General features: G+C 48.8%; 2 protein-coding genes across 2 annotated transcripts in view; both read left to right on the plus strand.

Moving 5' to 3' along the window:
- Nucleotides 1–6,846: 6,846 nt before the first annotated feature.
- LOC144508935 (profilin-3-like) lies at nt 6,847–7,260 on the plus strand. Its single transcript, XM_078237149.1, has one exon. The coding sequence runs from the start codon at nt 6,847–6,849 to the stop codon at nt 7,258–7,260; it is 414 nt and encodes a 137-aa protein (XP_078093275.1).
- Nucleotides 7,261–8,483: 1,223 nt separating this feature from the next.
- nol12 (nucleolar protein 12) overlaps nt 8,484–10,412 on the plus strand; it is a 23,050-nt gene continuing 21,121 nt past the window's right edge. Inside the window, exon 1 of the mRNA XM_078237594.1 lies at nt 8,484–9,126. Within this exon, the coding sequence (XP_078093720.1) occupies nt 9,032–9,126 (95 nt within the window). The 5' untranslated portion in view covers nt 8,484–9,031. The remainder of the gene's footprint in view (nt 9,127–10,412) is intronic.

Genomic DNA, 10,412 nt, shown 5'->3' on the forward strand with positions numbered 1-10,412 from the left:
TGGATGGGGTGCCAATCAAACAGGCTGCTTTGTCCTGGATGGTGTAGAGTTTCTTGAGTGTTGTTGGAGCTGCACCTCATCCAGGTAAGTGGAGAGTGTTCCACCACACTTCTGACTTGTCCCGTGTGGATGATGAGCAGGGTTTGGGGAGTCAGGAGATGACATAATAGGAATCCCAGCCTCCACTGCAGACAGACACCCAAGGTTGGAATTGAACCTGGGTGCTGTGAGGCAGCAGTGCTAACCACTGTGCCACCCTAAACCAACCTCACCCAAGATGGGACTCGAACCCACAATCCCTGGTTTAGGAGGCCAGTGCCTTATCCATTAGGCCACTGGGGCTGCATTCAATTTCTGCATAACGTCTTCCATCATGGAAGTCCTTGCCTCTGGAACGATGGATGATCCTGCAACAGTATCAGCCTGCTAACCTCTGAAGGAATACAGCTATGTGAAACCATCACTCTTATTCTTATCATTGTCTTGCCCTGTATCTCTTTCTTTCCATCATCCCTCTTTCATATGAATGCAAAAGAGTTGGATGTTGTGAAACGGGGACGGCACAGTGGTTAGCACAGCTGCCCCACAGCGCCAGGGACCGCCATTCAATTCCGGGCTCGGGTCATTGTGTGGAGTTTGCACATTCTCCCCGTGAGTTTCCTCCAGGTGCTCCGGTTTCCTCCCACAGTCCAAAGATGTGCGAGTTAGGTGGATTGGCCATGCTAAATTGCCCCTTAGTGTCAGGGGGATTAGCAGGGTAAATATGAAGGGTTACAGGAATAAGGCCTGGGTGGGATCGTGGTCGGTGCAGACTCGATGGGCCGAATGGCCTCCTTCTGCACTGTAGGGATTCTATGAAACACCTTCCCACATTTTTGTGCATGTGTAAAATAAACCAACCCTCTTATTTTACCTTATCTCTAGTTTGCTGTGGGTTTATTAATAGAGGATTGGAGCATTCCAAACTGTAGGGTTAAGAAAAATATGCCACCACTTATAAAGGGGGAAATCAAAAACACCTTTCTCATAGAATCCCTGCAGTGCAGAAGGAGGCCATTTAGCCCATCAAACCTACACCCAGGCCCTATTCCCATAAGCCCATGTACTTAACTTACTTATCCCCCGACACTAAGGGGCAATTTAGCACTGCAATGAAGTCACTGTGAAAATCTCCTAATCGCCATGCTCCAACGCCTGTTTGGGTACACTGATGGAGAATTTAGCATAGCCGATGCACCCTACCAGGACATCTTTGGACACTAAGGGACAATTTACCATGGCCAATGCACTTAACCAGCATTTCTTTTGGACTGTGGGAGGAAACCAGAGCACCCGGAGGAAACCCACACAGACACAGGGAGAATGTGCAAACTGCACAGATGGTGACCCAAGGCTGGAATCAAACCTGGGTTCTTGGTGTTGTGAGGCAGCAGTGCTAACCACTGTGCCACCATGCCTCCTTTATGTTAATGGATGAATAGAAATCAGAGGTGTTTAAATTAATTCCCCATCCAGTCTGTAACACTGGGAAGATCCATGGTTTGGAAGTCACATAACTACCTCTGTCCATGAGCAAAGGAAGATAGAATGAGGCCAGTTAGCCTAACATCTGGCATTGGGAAAATGTTCGAATCTGTTAAGGAATGTAGTAGCAGGATTTTTAGAAAATTATAACACAAACAATATGGTTTTGTGAAAGGAAAACTATGATAAATTCATTAGAGTTTTCTGAGGGTGTAACAAACTAAGTGGATAAAGGGAAAATAGTAGATGTAGTGTATTGAGTTTCCAAAAGACATTTGATATGATGCCACATAAAAGGTGACTGAACAAGATGAGAGGTGTTGGAGGTGATATATTATCACAGATAATGGACTGGCTAACTAAAGGAAACAGATTTGGGATAAATGGGTCACTTACAACTGCAACTAGTGGAGTACCACAGGGATTAGTGTTAGGACCTTTAATATACTGATATATTTCATGTTTCCGCAGAATGTTTTAAAGTTGTTTTTTTCACAGGCAGTTGGTGTGTCTGGGAAACATACAGCTCAGATGCTGGAAAGCAGGATAATTACTCATTTCAACCATGTGTTTATTTAGCAGAATGGACATGTTGTTTACAAATTGAGATTTCCCATCAGTTTATTTTTGAATAAAGAAATGGAATGTGAGTTTAGGTATACAGAGTGATGTGATACTAGAAATGGGAGGAACTAGGTTTGTAGCAGGAATATAGTTTACGTTTCAGTTTAGAGTTAGTTGCTGACTGGAGCTGCTTAAAGAAGAGGTCTGCTCTCTCTCTCTGCAAAGTTTCTGCAGCTTCAGGAATTTCTACACTAATTTAAAGCAAGTATGCTTGGCTTTGCTAACTATATTTAAAGTGGTATTTAAGTCTATAGAAAGACTGTTGCTTACTTGGAACTGAAGTTAGAAATTAGAATCTTTTTTCATGTTTAAAGATTGTTCAACAGTTAAGAGTTAACTGCTTTGTTCTTTTGAGCTATATTTTGAACTATATCAACGGGGATGAAGTAGAAAGGGTCGAGACCTTCATGTTTTTATGTGTCCAGATCACCAACAACCTATCCTGGTCCTCCCATGCCGACACTATAGTTAAGAAAGCCCACCAACACCCCTACTTTCTCAGAAAACTAAGGACATTTGGATGTCAGCTACGACTCTCACCAACATTTACAGATGGACCATAGAAAGCATTCTTTCTGGTTGTATCACAGCTTGGTATGGCTGCTGCTCTGTCCAAGACCGCAAGGATCTACGAAAGGTCGTGAATGTAGCCCAATCCATCACACAAACCAGCCTCCCATCCATTGACTCTGTCTACACTTCCCGCTGCCTCGGCAAAGCAGCCAGCATAATTAAGGACCCCACGCACCCTGGACATTCTCTCTTCCACCTTCTTCTGTCGGGAAAAAGATGCAAAAGTCTGATGTACCAACCGACTCAAGAACAGCTTCTTCCCTGCTGCTGTCAGACTTTTGACTAGACTTACCTCGCATTAAGTTGATCTTTCTCTACACCCTAGCGATGACTGTAACATTGCTGCACTCTCTCGTTTCCTTCTCGATGAACGGTATACTTTGTCTGTATAGCGCGCAAGAAACAATACTTTTCACTGTATACTAATACTTGTGACAATAAATCAAATCAAATTTAAACTGTTATGAATAAAGTTTATTTTGATAAAAGCAAAGGTTTTATTAAGGATCTAAAAAGCGTGGATTGGGACAGGCTGTTCTCTGGCAAGGATGTGAATGGTAAGTGGGAGGCCTCCAAAGGAGAAATTTTGAGAGTGCAGAGTTTGTATGTTTCTGTCAGGATTAAAGTCAGAGTGAATAAGAATAAGGAACCTTGGTTCTCGAGGGATATTGGAACTCTGATAAAGAAGAAAAGAGAGATGTATGACATGTATAGGCAACAGGGAGCAAATGAGATGCTTGAGGAGGATAAAAAGTGCAAGAAACTACTTAAGAAAGAAATCAGGAGGGCTAAAAGAAGACATGAGGTTGCTTTGGCAGACAAGGTAAAAGATAATCCTAAGAGCTTCTACAGGTATATTAAGAGCAAAAGGGATAAAATTGGTCCTCTTGAAGATCAGAGTGATCGGCTATGTATGGAACCAAAAGAAATGGGGGAGATATTAAATGGGTTTTTGCATCCATATTTACTAAGGAAACTGGCATGGAGTCTATGGAAATAAGGCAAACAAGTAGGGAGGTCATGGAACCTATACAGATTAAAGGGAAGGAGGTGCTTGCTGTCTTGAGGCAAATCAGAGTAGATAAATCCCCAGGACCGGACAGGGTTTTCCCTCGGAGCTTGAAGGAGACTAGTGTTGAAATTGCAGGGGCCCTGGCAGATATATTTAAAATGTCGGTATCCATGGGTGAGGTGCCGGATGATTGGAGGATAGCTCATGTTGTTCCGTTGTTTAAAAAAGGCTCAAAAAGTAATGCGGGAAATTATAGGCCGGTAAGTTTGACGTCAGTAGTAGGTAAATTATTGGAAGGAGTACTAAGAGATAGGATCTACAAATATTTGGATAGACAGGGACTTAGTAGGGAGAGTCAACATGGCTTTGTGCGTGGTAGGTCATGTTTAACCAATCTATTAGAGTTTTTTGAGGAGGTTACCAGGAAAGTGGATGAAGGGAAGGCAGTGGATGTTGTCTACATGGACTTCAGTAAGGCCTTTGACAAGGTCCCGCATGGGAGGTTAGTTAGGAAGGTTCAGTTGCTAGGTATACATGGAGAGGTAGTAAATTGGATTCAACATTGGCTCAATGGAAGAACGTGATGTGGAGATGCCGGCGTTGGACTGGGGTAAACACAGTAAGAAGTTTAACAACACCAGGTTAAAGTCCAACAGGTTTATTTGGTAGCAAAAGCCACACAAGCTTTCGGAGCTCCAAGCCCCTTCTTCAGGTGAGTGGGAATTCTGTTCACAAACAGAGCATATAAAGATACAAACTCAATTTACATGAATAATGGTTGGAATGTGAATACTTACAACTAATCAAGTCTTTAAGAAACAAAACAACGTGAGTGGAGAGAGCATCAAGACAGGCTAAAAAGATGTGTATTGTCTCCAGACAAGACAGCCAGTGAAACTCTGCGGAAGAAGCCAGAGAGTGGTAGTGGAGGATTGCTTCTCTGAGTGGAGGCCTGTGAGTAGTGGTGTGCCACAGAGATCAGTGCTGGGTCCATTGTTGTTTGTTATCTATATCAATGATCTGGATGATAATGTGGTAAATTGGATCAGCAGATTTGCTGATGATACAAAGATTGGAGGTGTAGTGGACAGTGAGGAAGGTTTTCAAAGCTTGCAGAGGGATTTGGACCAGCTAGAAAAATGGCAGATGGAGTTTAATGCAGACAAGTGTGAGGTATTGCACTTTGGAAGGACAAACCAAGGTAGAACATACAAGGTAAATGGTAGGACACTGAAGAGTGCAGTAGAACAGCGGGATCTGGGAATACAGATACATAATTCCCTAAAAGTGGCGTCACAAGTAGATAGGGTCGTGAAGAGTGCTTTTGGTACATTGGCCTTTATAAATCAAAGTATTGAGTATAAGAGTTGGAATGTTATGGTGAGGTTGTATAAGATATTGGTGAGGCCGAATTTAGAATAGTGTGTGCAGTTTTGGTCACCTAATTACAGGAAGGATATTAATCAGGTTGAAAGGGTGCAGAGAAGGTTTACAAGAATGTTGCCGGGGACTTGAGAAACTGAGTTACAGAGAAAGGTTGAATAGGTTAGGACTTTATTCCCTGGAACGTAGAAGAATGAGGGGAGATTCGATAGAGGTGTATAAAATTATGATGGGTACAGATAGAGTGAATGCAAGCAGGCTTTTTCCACTGAGGCTAGGGGAGAAAAAAACCAGAGGACATGGGTTAAGGGTGAAGGGTGAAAAGTTTAAAGGGAATATTAGGGGGCGCTTCTTCACACAGAGAATGGTGGGAGTGTGGAATGAGCTGCCAGATGAGGTGGTGAATGCGGGCTCACTCTTAACATTTAAGAAAAACTTGGACAGGTACATGGATGAGAGAGGTGTGTGGAGGGATTTGGTCCAGGTGCAGGTCAGTGGGACTAGGCAGAAAAATGGTTCGGCACAGCCAAGAAGAGCCAAAAGGCCTGTTTCTGTGCTGTAATGTTCTATGGTTCTATGGTTTACCAGGGAAGCCAGGGATTCCAGGGATGCCAGAACTGATGTATGAGGAGAGATTGAGTTGGTTAGGATTGTATTCGCTGGAGTTCAGAAGAATGGGGGAGGGTGGGGTCTCATAGAAACCTATAAAATTCTAACAGGACTTGACAAGGTAGATGCAGGAAGGATGGTCCCGATGGCAGGGGTGTTGTGGTTACAAAGCAGTGCTTTCATCAGTATGTTGGGGAGGCAGTGGTATTGTCATGGGACTAGTAATCCCGAGACCGAGGGTAAGATCCAAGACCCAGGTTCAATTCCCAACATGGCAGATGGTGAAAATTGAATTAAATTAAAATCTAGAATTAAAAGTCTAATGATGACCAAGATGGCCGTAATGATGAAGGGTCATCCAGACTCAAAACGTTGGTTCTATTCTCTCACAACAGATGCTGTCAGACCTGCTGAGATTTTCCAGCATTTTCTGTTCTTGATTCAGATTCCCGCACCGACAGTATTTTGCTTTTATGAAACCTTTGTCGTGAAAACCCATCTGGATCACTAATGTCCCTTTAGGGAAGGAAATCTGCTATCCTTACCCGGTCTGGCCTACATGTGATTCCAGATCCACAGCAATGCGGTTGACTCTTAAATGCCCTCTGAAATGGAGGGCAACAAAAGCTGGCCCAGCCAGCGACACCAGAAATGTTGGTCCCTGGCAGGGGGTTGGGGTGCATCATCACCCCTGGAAGTGATATTTTGGTTTAGTTAGATAAGTTTCCTTCGAAGTTTTGATTTATTGTTACAAGTGTCCCACCAGGGCCTGTCATTTTTGATTTATTGATTTTATTTTTCATCGTTTATCCCTCAAACACTTCTATAATTTAAAGACTGGCTGGTCATTCATTAATATTGAGATGCAATTAGTTTTAACATTAGAAAACTGTTCCACTCAATCAGGGCATACCTTATTTCTTTGCTATTTAATGCAATGGTCCATTTCATCTCATAAAGGGACCTTTATGATGTCATAAATACTGCCATTTTGATCTCATAATGATGCATTACTTTACAAAGTTGTTGCCCATAAGTACTTTCACATCAATGACCAACTGTTGATGAGACATCATTAAGGAGAGTTTGTGTTTGAAACCAACCTTAGATCCAAAGGGAAGATGTCAGACTGGAAGATCTACATCAACAGTATACTGAAGGATAAGAATATGGAAGATGCTGCCGTTGTGGGCCACGCTGACAACAAGTCCGTCTGGGCTTCCAAGCCGGGCGGTATACTGGCCGCCATCTCCCCGCAGGAGGTCAGCCTGTTGATCGGACAGGACCGCAAGGCTTTCTTACAAACTGGCATCACCATCGGGGGGAAGAAATGTTCCGTCATCCGGGACAACCTCATGGTGAACAATGACGGAGTGATGGACGTGAGGATGAAGTGCGGCCAAGGCAAGAGCATCTGCATCGGCAAAACCATCAAGACCATGGTGTTTGTGATGGGCAAAAAGGGGGTTCACGGCGGAGCGCTCAACAAGAAGGTCCACGAAGTGGCCAACTACCTGAAACAGAGGGGCATCTAAAGGAAAGCTGCATGTCAGGATTCTTTATGCATAGAGATTTCTAAACTGATAATAAAGTATTCTTGACGACAATCTTTTTCTTTTATAGTGTTTGATTTTCAAGCCAAAGTTGAGCCACCCCCCTCCCCCCCCACCCCTCTACAAGAGTGACATCTCCAGACAGTAGGAACAACCCTCCCATTGCAGAACCCCTGACAAGAGAGCAAGCTTGACATCACCCTCCCAGACAGTGATTCCCCAGTGAGAGTAAACCTTCCTCATGAGAATGAACGCTCCCTGGCCACCTGATAGAGTGATCTGTAAGTAACCCGCAAACATTGTGACCACCAGACAGTGAGAAGGACCATGCAGAGAGAGTGACCCCCGAAGGAACCCCAGACTAAGTAAATTCCAGAATGACCATAGACAGTAACCCTGAAACAGTGACCCTCAGACACAGAATGAACCCACACAGTGAATGACCCTCAGACAGTGACCCTCAATGAGTGAGTGACCCTCTGTGAGTGGCCCTCAGACAGAGTGACCCTCAGTGCGTGACCCTCAGCCAGACAGTGACCATCTGACAGTGACCCCCTGACAGTGAGTGACTCTCAGCCAGTCACCCTCAGCTAGAGTGATCCTCTGCCAGTCACTAACCTTTAGCCAGAGACCCTCAGCGAGTGAGTGACCCCGCCAGTGAGTGACCTTCTGCCAGTGAGTGACCCCGCCAGTGAGTGACTCCCAGTGAGTGACCTTCTGCCAGAGACCCTCTGCCAGTAGGTGACCCCCAGTGTGTGACTCCCAGTGAGTGACCTTCTGCCAGAGACCCTCAGCCAGTGACTGACCCTCAGCCAGAGCGACCCACTGCCAGTGAGTGACTCTGTGAGAGACCCTCAGCCAGTGAGTGACTCTCAGTGAGTGACCCTCTGCCAGTGAATGACTCTCAGTGAGTGACCCTCTGCCAGTGAGAGACCCTCAGCCAGTGAGTGACCCTCAGCCAGTGAGTGACTCTCAGTGAGTGACCCTCAGCCAGTGAGTGACTCTCAGTGAGAGACTCTCAGTGAGAGATCCTCTGCCAGTGAGTGACTCTCAATGAAAGACCCTCAGCCAGTGAGTGACTCTCAGCCAATGAGTGACTCTCAGTGAGAGACTCTCAGTGAGTGACCCTCTGCCAGTGAGTGACTCTCAGCCAATGAGTGACTCTCAGTGAGTGACCCTCAGCCAGTGACCCTCAGCCAGTGAGTGACTCTCAGTGAGTGACTCTCAGCCAGTGAGTGACCCTCTGCCAGTGAGTGACTCTCAGTGAGTGACTCTCAGCCAGTGAGTGACTCTCAGTGAGAGACTCTCAGTGAGTGACTCTCAGCTAGTGAGTGACTCTCAGTGAGTGATTCTCAGTGAGTGACTCTCAGTGAGTGACTCTCAGCCAGTGAGTGACTCTCAGTGAGAGACTCTCAGTGAGTGACTCTCAGCCAGTGAGTGACTCTCAGTGAGTGATTCTCAGTGAGTGACTCTCAGCCAGTGAGTGATTCTCAGTGAGTGACTCTCAGCCAGTGAGTGACTTTCAGTGAGTGATTCTCAGCCAGTGAGTGACCTTCAGCCAGTGAGTGACTCTCAGCCAGTGAGTGACCCTCTGCCAGTGAGTGATTCTCAGTGAGTGACTCTCAGCCAGTGAGTGACTCTCAGTGAGTGAGTCCTGGGACGGGTGGGGAGGCGGAACCTTTGTGCGGCTCCATGCGGAGCCCGGACGGCTGAGGGAGCCGCACATAGCAACGCGCGGGGCCGGGGGAGAAACATGAAGAAAAAACAGCGCGGGGCCCGGGGAGGAGGCTCCGGCCGGCGAGGGGGCAGCGGCCGCACGGTCCTGGTCTTCAGTGAGGAGGAGCGGAGGTGAGAGAGATCCCAGTGCGAGCTTCAATAACCCGGGGGGATGAAGAGGAAGAGAGGGGGGGATGAATGGGAGGAGGGGATATGGTGGGGGGAGGGGAGGAGGAGGGGATATGGGGGGGAGGGGAGGAGATGGGGATATGGGGGGGAGGGGAGGAGGAGGGGATATGGGGGGGAGGGGAGGAGGAGGGGATATGGGGGGGAGGGGAGGGGATATGGGGGGGAGGGGAGGGGATATGGGGGGGAGGGGAGGGGATATGGGGGAGGGGAGGAGGAGGGGATATGGGGGAGGGGAGGAGGAGGGGATATGGGGGAGGGGAGGGGAGGAGGAGGGGATATGGGGGAGGGGAGGAGGAGGGGATATGGGGGGGAGGAGGGGATATGGGGGGGGAGGAGGGGATATGGGGGGGGAGGAGGGGATATGGGGGAGGGGATATGGGGGGGAGGAGGGGATATGGGGGAGGGGGAGGAGGGGATATGGGGGGGGGGAGGAGGGGATATGGGGGGGGGGAGGAGGGGATATGGGGGGGGGGAGGAGGGGATATGGGGGGGGGAGGAGGGGATGGGGGGGAGGAGGGGATGGGGGGGGGGAGGAGGGGATGGGGGGGGGAGGAGGGGATGGGGGGGGGGGGGAGGGGGATGGGGGGGGGAGGAGGGGATATGGGGGGGAGGAGGGGATGGGGGAGGGGATATGGGGGGGGAGGAGGGGATATGCGGGGGAGGGGATATGGGGGGGGAGGAGGGGATATGGGGGGGGGGGAGGGGATATGGGGGGGGAGGAGGGGATATGGGGGGGGAGAGGGGATATGGGGGGGGGAGGAGGGGATATGGGGGGGAGGAGGGGATATGGGGGGGAGGAGGGGGATATGGGGGGGAGGAGGGGATATGGGGGAGGAGGGGAAATGGGGGAGGAGGGGAAATGGGGGAGGGGGGGATATGGGGGAGGAGGGGATATGGGGGAGGGGGGGGAAGGGATGGGGGGGAGGGGATATGGGGGAGGGGATATGGGGGGGGAGGAGGGGATATGGGGGGGAGGAGGGGATATGGGGGGGAGGAGGGGATATGGGGGGGAGGAGGGGATATGGGGGGGGGTGGAGGGGATATGGGGGGGCGGGAGAGGGGATATGGGGGAGGGGGGAGGAGGGGATATGGGGGAGGGGGGGAGGGGGGGATATGGGGAGGGGGGATATGGGGGAGGGGGGATATGGGGGAGGGGGATATGGGGGGGGGGGAGGAGGGGGGATATGGGGGGGGGAAGAGGGATCTTTGGGGGGGGGGGTGCCCCGGGG

Source organism: Mustelus asterias, chromosome 21 (genome assembly GCF_964213995.1).
Source record: "Mustelus asterias chromosome 21, sMusAst1.hap1.1, whole genome shotgun sequence".
NCBI lineage: Eukaryota > Metazoa > Chordata > Chondrichthyes > Carcharhiniformes > Triakidae > Mustelus > Mustelus asterias.

Coding starts and splice junctions, on each gene's coding strand:
- LOC144508935 (XM_078237149.1), top strand. CDS start 6,847: ATGTCAGACTGGAAGATCTACATCAACAGTATACTGAAGGATAAGAAT.